Source organism: Cimex lectularius, unplaced genomic scaffold (assembly GCF_000648675.2).
Source record: "Cimex lectularius strain Harlan isolate CLEC.00 unplaced genomic scaffold, Clec_2.1 scaffold273, whole genome shotgun sequence".
Lineage (NCBI taxonomy): Eukaryota > Metazoa > Arthropoda > Insecta > Hemiptera > Cimicidae > Cimex > Cimex lectularius.
This window is the reverse complement of record NW_019392859.1, coordinates 153270-174828: the sequence shown is the minus strand read 5'-3', so window position 1 is coordinate 174828 and position 21559 is coordinate 153270. Positions and strand designations below refer to the sequence as shown.

The following is a 21559-nucleotide window of genomic DNA, read 5'->3' as shown; positions in this document are numbered from 1 at the left end:
TATGTGCAGGATTTGCAGTTAGATCTCATCTTAAACAAACTCTTAAAAATTAATCCTAATTTACTAATTTCTTTTGTCTATAATTTTTGACTAATAAAACAATGGATCTTTACGTTTAAAATACTTTTATAACGTAAAAAACATAGAGAAAATGTAAAAATAATGAAAACAAAATTTTTGTTTTTTAAAATATCATTTCTTGAAGTATGTGTTATTAATGTTATAATTATGTAATTGTTCAAACATTATATAATAAATTTTATACATAACAAAAATATTAAATAAAATATGATAGAAAGTGATAGAAAGTAAAGAAAATACGATGGAAAAAGTTTGCTCGAAACAATATCAGTAATATATTTTTTTTAAATAATAATAATTTACACAATAATAAAGAGTAAAACGGTGAGAGTAATAAAACATAATATTGCAGTTATTTACAATAAGTCAGGTTTGTCGAAGAAATGTAATGTTACAATTATAAATTGTTAAATAATAATTACGATGTTGCCCTTTAAAATTTATCTTTAGTTATATGATTTCAACGGATTTTACATTGTCAAAAGATGTTTTAAACATTACAAAATCAAAAACACAAACATCGTTGAAATGTTCTTAAAATTTACAAGTGTTTAAAGATTATTCTTCCGGTTCTTCCCCGAGACTCGTCCCTCCCATTTGTAGGAGTATAATCAAGTAAGTGGCCGATGTCGCTATCATCTAAAATCACACAGAGGACAATAAATTGTGATCAGTCTATAAAAAAAAAAAAAAAAAAAAAAAGAGAGAGAGAGAGAGAGAGAGAGAGAGAGAGAGAGAGAGGAAGATTGATTCGGAAATGTCAATAAAGTGTTTACCGAACAAGAGGTTGTGTAGTCAATCGTGAACCATCCGCAGGCGGTGAAAACAGCGGTTTTCTGGTTTGCCAAGTGCGTGTTAACTTTGTACTGAAAACAATTTTAAAATTGGAACGAGCCATCGACCCTCATCAAAGTATCAAAAACATCATATAGGAAAGCCGATGTGCAAAATTCAAAACTTACGTTTCTGCTAAACACGTCGTTCTTATCAGCCATTATCATTCTGTATAAAGTTTCGTTGAATTCGTTTGCCTAGAAAAACACAACTGGTTAATTATATAATTTTTTGAGTATTTCAAGATTGATTTGAAAGCGCCTGTTTTGAAATTGTTCCTGTTTTGGATATATAGATGAAACCATAGAAATAAAAATGTTCAGAAGACTGTACAATTAAAGCAGTTTGAAAAAGTTTCAATCATAAAATAAAATCTCTCATCATTCCAAGTCGTTCTGACATAATTGTACCTAGGACCCGTACCCTTCTTACACACTATCAATCAGTATGTCAGACAGAAGAACAAACAGAAAATGAAGGAACAGGAATTCACTCATTGGACACAGGCAATCCAAGAATCTCCTAACAAATTTCGTAAGGAAAAAAATTACAGAATGTGTCAAAGGAAGCAGGAATAAACTGCGAATCCTAAAAGGATTCTTAACAGGACACTGCGAGCTATATGGACACTTAAAGAAGATTGGAATAATCCAAAATGGCACATGCAGATTCTGCAAAGAGGCAGAGGAGACACCAGCACACCTACTAACAAACTGCGGTGCTACACTTGCCCGCAGGAGAAAGTGTTTTGGGATGTACAATGTGACCATATAAAAAACCGGGCCTATTAATCAAGTTCCTTGATGAAATAGGACTCACTGTTGTGCTTTAGGCAGAGAACGGGGGATGCAATAGCTGTTATAGGGCGCATTATATTATACCCCGATTATTACATTTACATTATACCTAGGTTGTTAGTTGGTAGGTTGTACCTATGTGTTAAGGTTGTAAGTTAACGTTACACGAGGTTGGACAGTTTTGCCTCGTCTTCACACCCAGGTCTAATAATAAGAACGGAGAAGATCTGCATCGTATTAGCTTCTGCCACATTGTAGGTTTTACTACTATAGCTAGTTTTGTGTATATTGAGAATGAATGTGTGGTATGAGAAGACCGATGTTGAATATTGAGTACCTCCACATCGACCCTCATTTACCTTAGTTATATAATAAAATAGGGTGATGGAAGAACATTAAGTACTTCACCACCTTATCTGACTGAATGGTATCTAAATAAGATAATGTATTTAGGAATGAGTGAAAGTGCGTCGAGTTGACATAGTGGTGCATAGGGGTTGACAGCCCTTCGAACATAATTTCACTGGCAGGACGGATAGGACCGAGGTCGGAACTGGGACTGCTAAAACTCGGGTAATAACTTCAATACTGTACATACAGGGTGAATTGCTACTCGTGCTACAAACTTCTCCAGTAGATTCTTCACCCTAAAATGAACAAAAAAGTTCATATTGTCCATGGTCCGATTCTCAACCATTTCAGAGTAATTTCGCTTTTTATCGATTTTGAAAGATATCACGTCCTGGCGTCGGAAAATCGTGATATCTTTTAATCTAAACATTTCTCTGAAAATCTAATAGCACCGTTGAAATTCCCGTTAATTTTTCAATAAGAAGATGACGGTGGCAAAATGTTTGGGCTAATTTTTTGTGTTTTATTTCAGCCAGAACTACAAAAAGAGTGGAAAATTGTGTAAATCGGAAAGTGTATAAAGTAATCCAGAGTTTCTAATTTTAGTCTCAGAAGGCAGCAAATTTGAGGAAAACTACCTGATTTAATAACGCTTCCAACGCACTCGTCATTTTCTTATTTAGTGGTTGTGAGACCAAGATGTTGATGACAAAAAGAGAAAAAATGGTGGTTCAAGGATTGCTAATGTTTGAGAGTGACTTGCTACTCGTGCTACAAACTTCACCAGTAGATTCTTGACCCTAAAATGAACAAAAAAGTTCATATTGACCATGGTCCGATTCTCAACCATTTCAGAGTAATTTCGCTTTTTATCGATTTTGAAAGATATCACGTCCTGGCGTCGGAAAATCGTGATATCTTTTAATCTAAACATTTCTCTTAAAATCTATAAGCACCGTTGAAATCCCCGTTAATTTTTCAATAAGAAGATGAAGGTGGCAAAACGTTTGGGTCTTTCTTCCTTGACCTTCTAGCTGTTTGTAAACTTCTTAAGCATTACATACTAAATGGGCATTAAATTAAATTAAAAAATTTCAATGGAATTATGATTTTGATTCTCTCTAAAAATTAACGGGGATTTCAACGGTGCTTATAGATTTTAAGAGAAATGTTTAGATTAAAAGATATCACGATTTTCCGACGCCAGGACGTGATATCTTTCAAAATCGATAAAAAGCGAAATTACTCTGAAATGGTTGAGAATCGGACCATGGACAATATGAACTTTTTTGTTCATTTTAGGGTGAAGAATCTACTGGAGAAGTTTGTAGCACGAGTAGCAATTCACCCTGTATATGTGCATACATGTGTGGAGCATAGTTTACAACAACGAATTGATTTTTGATAATAAAATCTATTAATTTATAATATATTCGTTTTTCTTTATATTTATATAAATTTGTTAAGGGAGTAAATGCAGAACGGAAATTTAATTTTTTATATTTTTTATTGCACAATAAATAAAAACTACGCCACATAAAGAAATATACAAAAAATACACTACAAAAATTATGAAATACAGCAATTGCACTAGCTTTCTGATCAAATAATAATTCACCCAAAACTCTTTGGTGCGGGTGACACATAGTTGTACTTCGCCAGCACCTCAGATCCAATCGTGTACCACTATGACGTGCCAGTGTCCGTCAATGTTGGTTAGCGTACTCGATGGCCGGAATCGTCGGACAAATGGATGATATGGATAGTGATGACCTCAAAGCGGTTAAAGAAAGGATGAGGATGATTCTCGGGAATTGTTTAATACCGAGATCTTCGAGGCTTTTTTTAGTACGCTCAGGTATGCAACCTCGGGCCCACACTACTACACCAGCTGCTTGAAAGAAATATTTCTGGTTTTCCTTAACACCCCGAATTTCCGTGCGTTCAGGTCTGCTCTGAGACGACGATAACCGGTCGGTTGTCTAATCAGGCGATCAGAGGGGAGATTCACACGGCAACTTGGTATCCAGGAGTCACAAAATCATGAAACAAAGGATGGCACCCAAAAAATCACGAAAGTTAAAGATGTTTTAAGTGGAGTGCGTAACAACCATGAACTTACATGCATAATTTCACTTCCACGTCCCGACAGGATACCACCAAAAGGTCCATCCTGGACACGCTTAAGAGTGACAAAGTTCCGGTGGAGTGGAAAACACAGTTAGGCAGAGCCAATTGGCCGAGAAAAGATGATATAGAGCATTTTTAGTGAAGGTACTGGAAGAAAGAAAGACCTATCTGGTATCCAGAGTCACGGCTATAAGGACTTGGAGGCACTGATCGTTTATCCGTATTATTTTTTAGTACATGTCTGCCATCAGATCAGTACATGGATGTGCGTCTTCGTACCAGCCCCACATGTATTGTATGTGTTGTATTATGTACATTTCGCTAGTAGAGTCTGTCTTCCTCATCACATCCTACGTATTAATTGAATTTGTCCTAAGGCGGAGGGCACATTCATACCGAAACCCTGATGAATCGAAGATGCCTGATGAATCCATCGATTGCCCATCGCGTCGCCGGCAGTGTTGTTCACTCCTGACCTGCTGACCCGAAGTCCGCATAATTCTTCAGCTCCATTTAGTGCAATCATCTTGCCAAGGCAAGCAATCGCCAAGATAGAAGGTCATTCCGTCAACTAAGGCGGATTGCCGCCATACTTAGATGTGTCTCCATCAGGTTGTCTTCATATATCCCTTGATCGACGAATCCAAGCCTGCCCGCATATTGGCCAGCTATGGTACACCGAGTCCCCCTTCTATGTCTTCAACATACATCCCTCTTGCCGCTCGTGGTGAATGGGAGAAGATGAAAGTCTCCTTTTCCTACCTCCGAATGACCCCATCTATCATGAAAACGATAAAGCTTCATCGGCAACAAAAATCGTTCGCGTAGAACCAGGTCTGTTATTTATGTAACATCACAATTACGCTATGTATAAGACTTCTCTCTCTCTCTCTCTCTCTCTCTCTCTCTCTCTCTCTCTCTCTCTCTCTTTCTCTCTCTTTCTCTGCGCACACCCGGCAGCTCCTACAGTATTTGTCTCTACTACGTCCAGAAAATTTCATACAAAATAATTATTCAATTGGACAGCTAACCTCGAATAGTACAACTTCATAATGTTTGTTTGCTTATTGTGTTTATGTGTTTGCTTATTATATATGTGTAGGTATTATAATATATATTGTATATACAAATGTGATATTTAATTTGATACACTGCTGTTCGCGGAGCATGATGAGATAAAACAATTAAACACAGACACACAAACCGACAGACACAGACACATAAATACACCCACACTCATTCTGCCTGTGTCCATCTCTATTCAGATTTTTATAAATTTTTCTCATCTACTTATCTACTTAATTTGTTAAAGATGCCTTCAACTATACTGCGATTGTGCTGCTAAATGTTTGTACATAACGTTTTTTAGGGGTGTTTTAACGGACGACTGGAACCTATCTTTCCCATTCCAATCGTTATGTCTATTAATCTATCTATTATATTACCCATCGAATATCTTTATAACAATGACTCTCACGTTTTTAGGTTCTACTCGTCCAGGTATTTTAACAACTAAATACAACCAATTTTAGTTTTTGCCGATTGAATTGGTGAGTGTGCATCATATTGAAGTGCGCGCTCACCTTTTTTGTTGTTTCTGCGCTCGAATATATGATTATCGCTGTCTGTATGATGTAGAAATATGGCCATGCTAACTTCAGGATCACCTCGGCTACTGTAGTTTTTCCAGCTTGTCGACCAATTCTGTACAGTTCTTCAGTCATTAGGACGAAATAAGCGAAAAAGGAAAACAGCAACGGCGGACCGTAAATAATATTAACCTCCGAACAAACGTTTAGCAGTGTGTTAGAGATGTCCATTATGCCATTTATCGATCTGCCATCAGTTTTGCTTATTTTTGAAATTATCAACTCGTAATTCGATCTGATGGTTTTCAGCAAGAAGCCGTAGAGATTTACAGCGGTAAAGGAAGATGTTGCAGTTAATATCGTAAAAAATTCTACTAACCCGAGTAAGAGGTTTATTTGCACAAGAAAACTCGAAATTACAGCTACTAGGATTATACAAGGTGCAATTAAGAAAAAGACAAATTTGTAATAACGGTTGTGAACTTCACCCAGATGATTTTCTACTTTACTTAAATTGGTCAGCAAAACGATCCACTTTCTCTTCCTTCTCTGCAAGAAGATGTAAAAGACGTTCGGGACAAGAAAAAAAGTGACTTCTTCAAAGCACAGTAAATAACGTTCCAAAATTGACAACTTGGTATAGTATGCGTCATAGTACACCAAATAACCGATCAAAAAACTATCCATTGCGATTAAAAAGACTGGGTAGAAAAATCTAGGAATACTAGTTCGAAATTCTCCATTCTTCACGTAAAAAGAAGTGCATCCGAGAATTGTCAATGCGCGGAACCATCGGCCCAATATAGTCTCAATTTTGGTCTGGTACCAAACGTTTTTCTTGTTCCAAATTGGTCGAGGTTTTTCTGGAAAAAGAAACCCGATTTTGTTCGTCGCGATGGTACCGTGGTGGAAAACACCGTTCTTCCACTTGGACTCCATTATTCAAATTAAAACGAATAATCGTAATAGAGATGGGCAGTAACGCGATCTTCCTATGAATAGTGGGGCGGACAATTATCAATAAAAACGATCATCATTTTCGATCACGATAGAAAAATCCAAACGAAAACGTTATCTTTGATGAAATTTAGCCTGTACATCGTAAACTTTATAACTTAGCTACCTTTACTGCTGAACGATAGTAGAAGATTATTAAATCGTAACGTATTACTAAGAGAATTTCATAATGAGAATTCATAACTAAATTTAAGAGTGTGGTGTTTAGTGACCGTTAATTAATGATTATTTGGAGATCGTGAGATGCAGTCTGGTGTGACGTAGGTTTAGAAAAACATTTTCTTTATCCCTGAAGATGATCTTAATAAACATCGAAACGTTGGCACGATAAAGAAAATGTTTTTCTAAACCTACGTCACCCCAGACTGTATCTCACGATCTCCAAATAATCACTAAATTTAAGGCAACAATTCATTTCATATTTACGCTAATTTAAATATAAATTAAAATGAATTTGAAAAATGACAAAAAGAGGGAAAATTCGAACGGTTGTAGGTTGAGATGGAGAGTTGGTATCCGCGTGGATCGAAGTCTCGATAGCTCAAGTGGTAGAGCAGCAGCGTATTTACTCGAAAGTCGAGGGTTCGAATCCCGCTCGTGACACTGATATTTTTATCTCAACCGAAACCTTACATAGAAATAATAATTAATTGAAAGAGCTAATTTAAATGGTCGTAACTCAATCTGTACCATATCAAAAATAGTTCACTTGACAGATCAATCTGACATGTAACGTAAAAAATAAAATTAATAAAATTTTACTTTTGTGTATATTTGATATTTTTTAAATAATAATAAATAATTAAAATGAATAATATATTTCAATTATTTTTAAATTTATGTAAACAATTGTAAAATCTCATTAGGTTGTTTTTATGTATTCAACATTATTGCCAACACGAAGTATGTCATTACTATGCAATTATTTGTTATTAAATAACAATTATAAAGAACATGCAATTCAGTATTGAACAGGTTTTCGAGCAAACATTATCCTTTATGTCATGATTCACCTAAATGTAATTGAGCTTGTCTGACATCGATTATTTTTAAATTCATGCAATTCAATGGCGACCGATGAAATGTATATTTATATTTAAAAATTGTAATTTGTTCAAGACAAACACCGTACTTAAAATAATAAAGGTATAATTTACAGTGTTAAAATACATAGTAATCACAACATATCGGATATAATTCTATATGAAAATATTATCGTTTATAATAATTGTTGGATTCGTGAGGAGCGGTCAAAAATTAAGAAGTTTACAATAACACATTTTTCATTTTTTTGCCGACGTTTCGACCATTATTCGGGTCATCTTCAGGGCCTGGGTGAATTACAAAGCATATGCTGATTGAAAAAATACAATGTAAATATAAACTTTGAAACCAAGTATTTCATACTCACGTAAACTGTGGTGTTATTCTTTTGGTGTTATATTGGCTAAGTGTGAAAGTTTGTGAAACATGAAATTGTATTCAGATGTTTTTATATGATTGTAACAGTGTGGGAACGCTCAAAGACCCAATACCAACAGCTTTCGAATCCGTTGTAATTTAATTGTTATAAAATAATAATTATGTAATTTATAAAATTAATTGTGTGAAGTGCCTAGCAACATACATTGCAATTACATCGAAATATCTAGAAAAACGGAAAAAACGACATTTCTATGAATGCAAAACACTAAAACCAATCCCACAGCATTGGCCACTTACCACTTTGAAAAACACCACAACTTTGATTTCCACAAAATACAAATACTAAACGCGAAAAAAATACAAACGCAACTTTCTAGAAATGGTTTACATTAACAGAGACAGACAGAGCATTAATTACAGAACGATACATGCAAACTCAGCCGTAGCTGCGCCAACATCATAAAGCAAACAAACTATTAAACAATTTTATATTTACCTTTCCTTCGTTATCGTCCATAATAATTAACCTCCTTTCCAATATTGAAAGCCGAACAAATCCAAGCTTGAAAATCCTTGTTCTCGACTTCCTTTTAGTTCAATAAAACCGCCTATGATTTCAGAAAATTTTTCACATTTATCGCGCCTCCCACCCTGTCACAAACGTATAAAAACAGCAGAATACAAATTGACGTTTTACAACACTTTCACACAAAACCAATATGACACCACAAGAATAGCCCCACACTTTATCTGAGTATGAAATACATTGGTATTATTAAATTCACTAATTTCGTAGTACGCTTGACCAATTAATATATTAAAATTAATTAAGGTTTTTAGTAGAGATAAAAAAGTCAATGGCACGAGCGGGATTCGAACCCACGATCTTCGGNGAGTACATTGTGGATGACTACCTGAATGAGGTTGGAATTGAGTGCTTGGTGATCCAACTTTGAAACCAATCGAAACCCCAAGCCTGACGCCCTAGAAGGGATGGAAAACGGCTGTTCTTGACGAATGGGAAAGAATTCTTCAGGATTTTATCAGAAATGTTTTCCAATGAATGTAAAGACATTTAACGAACTTGATTCGTGCCAGTAGGTGACTCGGTATAAAAGGGAACAAAAAAGTTTTTTTTACACTTTTTTATTTAATTTTTTTTTTGTTCTTTACTCAATCATTTTTATTATAGAATTAGCCAATAAGTATTTTCTAGTTAAATGTCTTGATTTTACAACCTCAACTATTTTTAATAGGCACAATATGAATAAACCTAAGTACGTTAAAATTTAAGGTTGGTACTAATTTTGTTCATCAAAGTATTTCTAATGGTTTACACGGTTAAGAAATATAAATATCTACTTTCAATATTAAAACTTATGGCTTTAACCGAATAGAAATTTATGAATTTTGCTTGCAATTAGAAGTACGGCTTTGGTATCATCAATTTTAATGATTTTTTATTGTGATTGTTTAATTTGCCGATTGTTTCTTTTGATTAATTCAAAGAAGCCGGACGGCGTTTTAGTAACTTTTAGTAGCTACTACATCTAACGTATTATATCCGGAGAATACTTCATCTGAAAGAAAGAAACTAAAACTTATAAGAGAAAAAGAAAACAAATAAATAAAAGAAGACTTCCGCCAGTACCTTATTCCAGATTTTAAAGAAAAAAAGGAAAAAAGGAAAAGTAAGCCCTGATGAGGGTTAATGAAAATAAATGAAATATAAATTACTCTGCTCACAAATAAGGATAAGAGGGTCTGTGCAGAGGATACCAGACAGGATATTTTTCATTATTTTCTTCTAGCCTGCTTGGACATGATGGCAGGTGATTTCTTATTCAAGAAACCAAACTGATTTCGACGGGAAAAGCTCCAAAAAATCTATTTCCTAAAACTGAAATTTTGATAATGAAATTCATTATTTGAACCAGAGAATAAGGCTGTAATAATAGTTGTACGGTTAAAATTGATTAAAACCAGTAATCAGTGCTGAAACCTAAAAATTATAAATTTTCAAAAATATACATCTATTTTCTAAACATAACCTCAACCAGCGGTTCATTGTAAAAACTCGTTCACCCTAATTTCCTCAAATTAGGAATCCTATGATAAAGACAAAAATTCAACATTGGGATGGATTTAGGTGGGTTAGTTGTGAGCAATTTTTGATGAATATACGATCTTTTAGACCTTCAAAAAATGCTTCGTTGTTCTTTGCTTTGGAACCGTTTTTTCTCGTAGAAATGGTGAATGATGGAATGAGTGCGGTATTCAAGCCTTTTTTAAAAAGATAGTTCTTACTCACATTAAGTAGTTTTCCAACGAACCGGATTTCGAACCCTTATCTCATCATCAGGTTGAAGGATTTCTACAACCACGTCTCTCGACATGAATTGCAAAAGTGAACCCGTCGATACCCCCCCCCCAACGCAATGTTCCAATGGGAAGCTGGTTTTTTTAATGGCACTCAATTTGTACGTGCAAAAAGCCGGAAATGTAACACAAGTATATATTATAATGGTAAATACTTTAAGAAATTAATGATATATTAGTGATTAAAAATAAAAGATAAAAAATTAGAATAATACCTTAATATTATGAAATTATTATAAAAATAATAACAATTAAAATAATTAATTTAATTATTTGGACGTTTAATATTATTTATGTACATATTTAAAATGGGAGGTAGATCAAAATTTATTATATTATTAATGCATTTATCTCCATGTTCAAATTTATATTTATTAATTTCAAATTTCTCAAACCAATTTAGTTCTCTCCCTTGGTTCAAACAATGTAACACTGTTTTCTATTTAAATTTGGATTGACATTATTGGTATAGAAAAGACATTTTTGTGTAAGGCGTCGGCTTCTTCGTGAAAAAGTTTTTCTGAGACCTACATCACACCAGACCGCATCTCACGATTTCTGCATAATTATCGATTAACGGTCACTAATCACCAAACATATATACTATGCGTGTAAATGTTGTATGTAAAACCTTGCCTTCCATTTTCGTTTAATTAAAACCCGTACACTATAATAGATGATTTTTATGGTAGTGGAAATATTTGTTCCTAAAATAACACATAAAAAAGCCAAACATTGTAGTAAAATTTCAATTTTATTAAAAAATTAACCGTAATATCAATTGCGTACGTGAGATAAATCAATATAAATCTTACTCGTTTTGTTGCTCTACCACATCCTTAGAGATGAAGAACGGCCGCATCAGTAAAAATAAAAGCAAGTTGCCTTCGAAAAAAATTTTTCAAAATGGTTCCCTTCCGATGTACAAGAGAAACGCATAAACCTGTGCAGTCACGAGGACGAAATCGCAGAACATATAAACATGAAAAACCACACCGAATATGCAATTGATTCTGCACAGTATTGCATCAATATGCCGTTCAATCTCATCAGTCGATCAATTTCACAATTTTCAAGTCCGACGTGAATTTCATTACGTATTCGCATTGAAAATACATTTACAATCTCGCAAACAATGTTGCAGAATAAAGCGGTGATTATTTCTGCAAACATGGCCACTTGTTTTAAGAGAAGAAAAAGTATTCGCTGTGATGACAGATAGCCGGCAAAGACATTAATTGATGTAATGATTGCGAACACAATCGATTCGAATTTATAAGAATATTTGGGGAAAATCCAACTCTCTTTCAAGAATAGATAACAACTCTAATAAAGACTGCAAATTCTTCCCATAGAATAAAACGAGACGTAAACAAAACCAATGAGAACTACCCTAAACATTGGCATATTCGTTGTCATGGGTGAGGGTATCAAAACGCTTAAACCAATGTTAATAACACATAAATCATAACAAGAATATAGTGTATAATTTTCATCTTGTATATTGTAATACTTCCATCTTTGATCCTAACAAAGTTGTATCCAAAAATACCCAACAGAGAGAACCATCTTTCGAACGTGATAAACACATTATTTTTACTTTTCGAACATTGAACCGAACTATTCATTTTGTCCATAGCTAAATTCTTAACATTTAAATATACTAAGATTTAGCACGTTAAAATTCATATTGATTGAAAGTTAGTAAGTGATTTTACTAGGATCGGCTACGATGGTCTCTAGCGTATAATATAAAACTATCTGAAACAAAAAGTTACTAATTGAATTGTAAGCTTTAAGTAATTGCTTGGTAAATATACGTTGCTATTGACAATCCTAAACTTTGTTAAAACCTGAAAAAACAAAATCGTTATAAAGAAAATCAATAAACCACCCGATTTTCTTCGTTGTTATCGTCTTTTGGTATCCTGCGTTGAAAAAACGTACGAACACATGTGAAGGAATAGTCTTGAATAGTGGGTTGGGAGTAATCTAAAGTTCTCCAATCTCAATTTTGTTTCCGTAAGAATTTGTCTGCTTCCGATGCATAACTTTCACTTATCAGCGACATTTATTTGTCTCTGACCGAAAACAACAGTGATCTTTGCCTTTTCTTGAACATAAACGGTGCTAATGATAATGTAAACACACATTTGCTAGCTTTCGAATCAACTCAATTTAGGTCTTTCAAAACTATTCGTTTGAAATATGTATTTGATTACTCACAAAAAATTTTTACTTTAATATCAATAATGATTTAATTGGACCTAAAACTACATTTAAGTGCTTTCCCCAGAGTGTCATATTGAATTTCCTATTTTGTTCGGCTTGTATTTCGTTGACTAGTCACCGTACTACCTGATTATATACAGTTCAATATGCAGAAGACCTGCGTACATGTTGTCTGCGAAAAACTGACGGATTGTAACCTATGCCCTACAATTAGTAAGCGACCGAGAAAAAATGAACTAGAAAGGAGACAACTTAGAATGTCCCTTCACGAGGAAGAAAAACAGACCTGTTAAATAAGGATCAAATTGGTGAACGAGTTTTGGTAATTAATTACACTTGTTATCTAAGTTCTTGGCTGATATGGAAAAGCAAGTGTCACGAACAGGATTCGAACTCACGACCTTCGGCTCAATACGCAGCTGCTCAAACCAATTGGGTTCATCAATTTACTCTATTAGTGTAGGTGATTTTGTAGATACCGGTGACCGTCATCATCATATATTAGATATTACATATATGTATTGTTTTATATTGTATATGAAGGATGATTTAGATAATTGTTTTTGATAACTAAGTTTTCTATGTTCTTTTATTGTGTTAGAATTTTTGGTAAAGGTAGATTTTTTCAGTCGTTATTTCTCTGCTTGTCTGTCTGCCTCATGCCAATTCTCTCTCTCTCTCTCTCTCTCTCTCTCTCTCTCTCTCTCTCTCTCTCTCTCTCTCTTATGTGCTAACGCGCACAGAATGTGGAAAACGTCATTTTAATATATAGCTTCTATAGCTTCACGATTCACAATGTACAAAAGGTTGCTCAATTACTTTTCGTTTGTAAAATTGTTTGAAAATTTCCGGGGTGTTTTTGTTCGTTTTTTCGGGAACAAATATTCATTATTTTTAAAATAAAATAATATATATGTTGTTTTTTCTTTTCTGTTTTACTGAATTGAACAGGTTTTTTAACTGAGTACTATGTATGTAAAAACTTACCTTCTATTTTCGCTTAATTAAAACATCTACATTATAATAAACAATTTTCATAGAAGTGGTTGTATTTGTTCCCAAAATAACACATAAAAAAGCCAAACAGTGTACCAAATTTTCAATTTTATTCGAAAATTCGGCGTAATATAAACGTGATAAAAATTTCGTACGTGAGATAAATCAATATAAACCTTACTCGTTTTGTTGCTCTACCACATCCTTGGATGATTAAGAAGGGCCTTATCAGTATAAATAAAGTCCAGTTGCCTTCGTACAGAATCCTCAAATAAGGTTCCCTTCCGATGTACAAGAGGAACGCATAAACCTGTGCAGTAATGAGGAGGAAATCGCAGAGCATAAAAACAAGAAAGGCCACACCGAATATGCAATTGATTCTGCCACAGTATTGCATCAATATGCCGTTCAATCTCATCAGTCGATCAATTTCCCAATTTTTAAGTCCGACGTGAACCTCGTCACGTAGTCGCACTGAAAATACATTCACAATGTCGCAAACAAAGTTGCAGAATAAAGCGGTGATCATTTCTGAAAACATGGCCACTTGGTCGGCGAGGACGAAAATCATTGGCTGTGATGATAGATAGCCGGTAAGGATATTTATTAATGTAATGATTCCAAACGCAATCGATATAAATTTATAAGAATATTTGGGAAAAAAATCCAACTCTCTTTCAAGAATAGATAACAACTCTAATAAAGACTGCAAATTCTTCACATTGACTAAAAACGAAATAGTATACACAAAAGGCATAGAATAAAACGAGAAGTAAAAAAAACCAATGAGAACTACCCTAAACATTGGCATATTCGTTATCATGGGTGAGGGTATCAAAACGCTTAAACCAATGTTAATAACACAATAAATCATAACAAGAATACAGTGTATAATTTTTATCTTGGATATTGTAATACTTCCATCTTTGATCCTAACAAAGTTGCATCCAAAAATACCCAACAGAGTGAACCATCTATCGAACGTTATAATCACATTATTTTTACTTTTTGAACATCGAACCGAACTATTTATTTTGTCCATAGCTAAATTCTTAACATTTAAATATACTAAAATTTCGTTAACAGGTGTAAACGCGGTTGAACCTTATATTCGATTGAACCAATAATCCGTCATACTGTTACGCTTTTCATTTTTTATTAATTAGTTTGCATGCACAACCGGCGTAATTTGAACGACTTTTTATAATTAGTATTATTTGCAACCAATTACGTGTGATGGAAAATTGATAAGTGCGTTGCATATTCCGTGTTGTGCGAGAAAAAAAAAATGATAATTTTTGATAAAGCACCTACGTACATTATGACCTACATTTAAAAAGACGGAGAATAATATTCTCAACTTATGTGGTTAACATTCATACTGATTGTCAGTTAGTAAGTAATTATACCAGGATAGGCTGCAATAGCCTCTAGCACATATTATAAAACCATCTAAAACAAAAAGTAAGTAATTGTATTGTAAGCCTTAGGTAGAAATATCGTTTTTAAAATATACATTGCTATTGACAATCCTAAACTTTATTTAAACCTGGAAAAACAAAATCGTTTTCAAGAAAACCAATAAACAACCTGATTTTCTTAGTTCTTATCGTCTTTTAGTATCCTGCGTTCTAAAAAATAGATCAGTCAAATAAGGAAAAAATTGGTAAACGAGTTTTGTTAATTAATTGTACTTATTGTCTATGGTCTTCATTGAGAGGAAAAAGCGACCGGCATTCGAACCCACGAACTTCGGCTAAATACGCAGCTGCAAACCAATTAAGCACACGTGCCATGATTAAGAAAAATGGCCATGGTTCTTTTTAAGAACAACCATTTCTCCACATTGCGTACTAAATCGACCAAAAGCTCCAACTTTTTTCTTTTTAACAAAAGCGATGTATAGAATAGAAAAAGGCTACAGTTTGAAAAAAATCCTTAAAAATTACATCGAGGTGATCTACTGGGAGAGTCTATAAAACTTAGGGAACCGATAGACAGCAACAATGATAAATAGTGCGTTCCCGGTCATCGTTGTTATCGGAAAATCCAGTCTAAATCAGCTCCATCGCAGGCCCCATCGCTCAAGTATAAAGAATTATAACCAAGAAAAGAAAGGACGAAACGCCAATTACAAACACATTTTCTCGATGAAACACAGAGATATCTTGCCCGGAAACATTTTCGCGAATAGACTTGTAATTTTTATTATTACGAGAATCTGAACGGTGAATGGCATTTGCAATTGTAATGTCGTGCCCTGATTTAACAACACCAACAAACAAACAAAAAATGATCATTATTATTAAAAATGATGTGTTGACTTGGAATCAGAATGAATTATTCGCAGTCCGACTTTGCCGTAGGAACGCCGTAGTGAAAAAAGACAACAAAAGATAATTCGGTCTCCAAACCACTTTTATTAATGTTACCAAATAAAACGACAATTGAAGCAATATACACAACATTCGGCATTCGTTTGAATATATATATGTAGGATCGAAGCTTCCAACCATTAATTTAGCCCCCTGCGGGATAACTCAACAAAAGGATCAGCTGACAGAGGGAGGTTACTTCAAGTGTCGAATGCCTAGTGTGTCGTGTTGACTTAACATCGCGTTGTCTTTCTTGTATTTTTCTTGAATAATAAAATATATTTTTGTGTTGCAAGTGATTTCAATTACTCTACACTCCTCCCTCATCCTACATATATATATATATATATANATATATATATTTACAATGGATACCAGGAACTGGAGGAGTTCCCTCCTGAGCACTGCAGCTGTACAGCTTATTGTACTTGGGGGTTGGGACCATTCAGGGTCGCTGAGATCTGATCCCGTTCCTTCCAATGATGAGTGCCTTGTCAATTTCTTTCAATTGCGGTTACCGGTCCCCTTAGGCGTCAGAAAAAGTCCAGAGGCGACGGTGCGGATCGAACCCACGACCGCGGGGTCTACGCCTTAACCACTCGGCTACCGCGGTCCCCCGTTTGAATATTACAGAAACTATTATATAATTAAAATTAATTATTTTTAATTATCGTATTTATTGATTGATTGCCAAAGAGTGGCATGGCTTGTCAGTTTCTCGGCGTGTACCCCACCTTTGATTATGATTTTTTCTACTCTAGTCTTCCTTGATATTGGTGAACTATATGATAGATTGATATAATACGGTCATGGGTGGGTGAGAAAGGGAAATTCATCAATTTCCGAAAGTTGCTTTGTATATCGTGAACTGTGTTGTTAAACATCCTATGATTGACACAAACCGTTTATTCAAAACACTTGTCCAAAACAATGTAACAGTTGTTTACTATACAGCTCAGTATTGACATAACACATAAATTAAAAACAGAATGCATCTTATTAGTGTCAGAAAACCCACATGTCAATTAAGATACCAATACAAATTCATCAATAATTAAGATTCTATACATATGAAAAATAGTTCAAAGTGAATAGTAGATTTAAGATTCTATACATATGAAAAATAGTTAAGGTAAGTAGTAGTAATAATAAAATTGAATAACGTTTGATGTAGTCATTTACAATTATTGAATTGATACTCATAACGTAATAAACATTTATTATTATAAATTGTTAAGGGCGTTTTAACGGCTAACGACTTTTGACGCCCTAACATTTAATCCTTCTATCTTAGGTTAGCTATATACTTACTGAGTGCTGTAAAGCTGTGACTCCAAATATTTACTCAAAACTAATCTAAAGTCCAACTAATCCATCCAAAGCTATTATTCATCCTTTTAAAATTCTTAATTTGGAAGGCCAAATGTATGCAAAAAACTCATTTTAATTTATAAAATTTATTCCTGTTCTTTAATTAGAATTTCGAATTTTTGTTCCATCATTAAAACATTTCCCGTAGACTTGTATGGCTAATAATAATAGTAATAATAATAATTTATTTATCCTATTGCCATCCAAAGCATTAATTTATTCTTTAAAATCTTTTAAAACTCTTAATTTGGAACGCGAAATGTATGCAAAATCCCATTTTAAATTACATATAAAATTTATTCCTGTTTTTTTTAAAATTGGAATTTTGAATTTTTGTTCCATAATTTAAACATTTCCCATACGCTTGTATGGCTAAAAAAATAATAATAATATAATGGTGTCAGACTATCATCAGTGTGAGTATAGATAGGCTCATCGCTATGCTTTTATTTTTCCATTCAAATAAACATTTTTTATTAAAACAAAAATGCTTATGATTCAGATCACTGATTACATTTCTGATCAGATTTGCTACATTTTATTTCCTTATTTTATTTAGTTGTATCTTGTGCTAAACAATGGAATATAATATTTTTAATATTTATTTGTACGAGGATACTTTTCTATGTTGGAGAAAAATAAAAAAACAGTGAGGCAGGCAGATCAAGATGATCGGAAACGACAAAGTACAAGTTCATCACCCTTCATACCCCAAAAAGAAAATAAGAATTTTCCTTTTGATTCTTGTCAGTCTCTCATTTTTAGTTATTATAGTAAAAATTAAGAAAAAAATTCAATTATTGTTGTTTAGCCTGCCCGATAAAGCATAACCTTGCGTAGAGGACCGAAGATGTTATTTAAATAAAGAAATAAATTATAATTTTGTATTCATTATTAATACAATGAGGTATTTTACCATATGAATAAATTAATTATTCAGAAATCGTGAGATGCACTCTGGTGTGATGTAGGTTTCAGAAAAACATTTTCTTTATCGTGCCAACGTTTCCAAAAATGTCTTTTCTATACCGACTTCCTTCCCCACCCCATCAAAACCCAACGTATATAAATATAAAACAGCAAAATCTCACTGGCTCTCTCAACACGATACGCAAGAATGGTACAATTACACAGAAGACAAACAATTTGAGTGAGTAGAAATACTTTGATTGAATATAAAATATAAAATGATAAAATATAAAAAATATATTTTGTTATGTAATAAATGTAAATATGTATTGTATAAATTCACTTTTCCACATCCTAAATCTATTTGTTAAATGTAAACAATGCTTGTAAATCCCAGGCCTTGAAGATGGTCTCAATAAAGATCGAAACGTTGGAACGATAAAGAAAATGTTTTTCTGAAACCTACATCACACCAGACCGCATCTCACGATTTCTTAATAATTAGTAATTTCTTTTTCATCTTTTTATTATTTAAATATTTCATGTACTATGTAGTGTGTATTCATGAGTTGTGAAAATTATAATATAAAATCATGCTATGAATAAGATTTTTTACATCTTGAAATCAGTAAATTAGAATAGAAATTTCATAGCAAAATTAAGTGCTATCATTTAAGCATGTCTTACGTACAAATACATGTTATAATGAGATATTTTAATATTAGTTTTCATAGATTTTCTTATTTTAATCAAGATAAAAGTAATTTTTCAAATTTATCAACTTTGAAGAGATGAGTCCCTGCTGATGATTTGAATAATTGCTTTTTTGATCTGAATTTATTTAATATTATTTTAATAGTGTTCTATATGCATATATTTAATTGATGCAGTGTAATTATAAGTGTTCTTCCATACAATGACACAGCCAAGATAAACACTTCTTAGTGATCAGATAACTGCTTTATCTCAACAAATTTAAAGATTAAGTTCTTTATGTATTAGTCAGGTATTTAACTTATATTGCAAGTTTTAATTTGGTCTCTAATAATATTCCTAGATATCTACATTCCTTTACAGTGTGTGGCAGTTTATATGGTTGGTAATACTACAGAATGGAGAACGAGTTTCCATACCAAAAGGATTTTCCAAGTTTCTTTTAAGATTTTCAAAATTTATTTAAAACGTCTTACCTGTTTTGTAGCTTCAGCACTGGAATAGATGAGTACCGCTATCTGAATAAAATACGAGTACGCCCAAGTAAAACTAATCAACGATTCTGTGGTTGTAATTTTTCCAGCAGTGCAAATAATTGAATATATTTCTGCCGTTAGAAGAAGAAAATAGCAGAATAAAGAAACGAGTATCTGTGGTCCGTAAATTGCGTTCACTTCTGAGCATGCGATCAACAACGTATTGACAATTTTCATCACATCGTTCATCAAATCGTGGTCGAGTTTACTGATTTTCATTTTACTTCGTTCAAAATGTTGGCGAATTATTTTCAATATGACATAGTAGAAGTTAATTGCAAAAAAAGAAACCACGAACGACAAAATTGTGTAAATTTCCATAAAGCCTTCCAGCACTACTCTTTCAAAAAAAATAAACATTTCGACTGTCGCACCGATTATTGTAGGTGCTGCCGCTAAAAGAAACAATTCCAAACGGACTTTAGTGCGGAAGCCGAAAAGTATCTCAACGTTACGCAACAGTTCGATCAAACGATTCCAATTATTAACTTTGAAATGCATAAACACGTAAAACAAGATTGGCAGTAAATAAAACACGATGTTTTGGAAACACTTTAAATACCGGAGTAGGAACGATTCACGTCGAGGCGGATCGAAAACTGTTTTATAGATTGAATACACGATCAAAAGCGCGTTCAGCAACAATGTAAGCATCGGGTACACATGACCGATCCGGCTCCATCGTACAATCCCATCCTTCAAGTACAAGGAGTTGCATCCAACGTAAGTCAAGATCCGGAACCATTTCGAAAATATATTATCAGTTTGAAAATTCGCGAATTTCAGAGTCACCGGTGCTTTAGCCATTTCAATGAATGACCTTATGACAGCGTTATTACGCTATTATTATTTTATCTTGATTATCCATTGTGATGCTTCACTCTGATTGTACTACACGCGAGCCAAAAACATAAAAACTTTATAATTGCTATAATACTCTTATAATCTGCTAGATTAACTCGAGATGATAAAATTAATATCAATTGTCGTACGCATGAACTTATCCAATTGCTGTACCTTGACAACAACCAAAACAAATTAGAGCTACTCATTATCGTACAATATAACATAAGATATATTTTGAGTGTTTGTCATTTTTTTCAATAAACATAATGGTTCCTTAAATATTTTTTTACAAAAAGAATAAAATCAAAGGCGTTGGTGGCCGCAATGGTTAAGGCGTTATCATGACGCTCATCACCATAAGGCAAAGGTCCCGGTTTCCAATCCAGCGGCCGTGAATTCAAACTCGACAAACTTACAAATCGGTTTAGAAAAATTTAAAGTATCATTCAATTATTTTTTTTTTATGTAAGATTTTGGTTGAGATAAAGAAGTCAGTGTCACGAGCGGGATTCGAACCCACGATCTTCGGCTAAATACTCCGCTGCTCCATTTTCATTTTCAAATGTCGTGTGCTTGTGACACTGACTTTTTTATCTCAACCAAAACCTTACATAAAAAGAATAATTAATTGAAAGAAGTAACGTTGTCAATTGACCACTTAAATATAAAATGGTTTAAATTCTCTCTTACACGGTCCTCCATTCATTATCTTACAACAATAATTCGTTTCAATATGATAAAAGAAAGATGGCCGTGTCAGTGGGTGGGGTCGACGGAGAAGCTCTTGCGTGTCAAGAGTACGACTGGTAGATGGCCCTCAGAGAACCTAAGCAGGAGACGAGAGATCGTCCTCACCCGACTGAGGATTGGCCATACGCGGTTGACACATGGGCACCTGCTTTTGGTCCAAATCCCGCGCAGGTGCCCCTTATGCAGAGAAAGGTTGCTCGATGTGTCCCACATAATAGAGGCTAGAG

General features: G+C 33.7%; 3 protein-coding genes across 5 annotated transcripts in view; all 3 read right to left on the bottom strand.

Moving 5' to 3' along the window:
* The window catches only part of LOC106668446 (5-hydroxytryptamine receptor-like), a 335670-nt gene that overhangs the window by 194454 nt on the left and 119657 nt on the right, over positions 1-21559 (bottom strand). The gene's annotated exons all lie outside the window — the stretch shown is intronic.
* Positions 416-20608, bottom strand: LOC106668447. Of its 3 annotated transcripts, none has more exons than XR_002910646.1 (4): positions 11419-11436; positions 1044-1112; positions 858-947; positions 416-720 (listed from the first exon to the last, which is right to left on the bottom strand). XR_002910646.1 is itself a non-coding variant. In XM_014397225.2 (4 exons), exons 1-4 carry the CDS (start codon positions 20541-20543, stop codon positions 640-642), a joined length of 1107 nt encoding a protein of 368 aa, XP_014252711.2. In that variant the 5' UTR covers positions 20544-20608; the 3' UTR covers positions 416-639. The 3 variants fall into 3 exon arrangements, 2 of the variants coding, with proteins under 2 accessions (XP_014252711.2, XP_014252710.1); XM_014397225.2 differs by lacking the exon at positions 11419-11436 and adding an exon at positions 19677-20608; XM_014397224.2 differs by lacking the exon at positions 11419-11436 and adding an exon at positions 14013-14929.
* On the bottom strand, positions 5674-6763 carry LOC112127600. Its single transcript, XM_024228776.1, has 2 exons — positions 5975-6763; positions 5674-5897 (listed from the first exon to the last, which is right to left on the bottom strand). Exons 1-2 carry the CDS (start codon positions 6719-6721, stop codon positions 5706-5708), a joined length of 939 nt encoding a protein of 312 aa, XP_024084544.1. The 5' UTR covers positions 6722-6763; the 3' UTR covers positions 5674-5705.

Bases quoted from the DNA above. Each gene is read 5' to 3' on its own strand.
- LOC112127600 (XM_024228776.1), bottom strand. From the start codon at position 6,721: ATGGAGTCCAAGTGGAAGAACGGTGTTTTCCACCACGGTACCATCGCG. The intron at 5,898-5,974 runs GTTAATATTATT...AGAACTGTACAG, and splicing joins TGCTAAACGTTTGTTCGGAG to AATTGGTCGACAAGCTGGAA.
- LOC106668447 (XM_014397225.2), bottom strand. From the start codon at position 20,543: ATGGCTAAAGCACCGGTGACTCTGAAATTCGCGAATTTTCAAACTGAT. The intron at 948-1,043 runs GTAAGTTTTGAA...AATTGTTTTCAG, and splicing joins ACGACGTGTTTAGCAGAAAC to TACAAAGTTAACACGCACTT. The intron at 721-857 runs GTAAACACTTTA...GTGTGATTTTAG, and splicing joins ACTACACAACCTCTTGTTCG to ATGATAGCGACATCGGCCAC.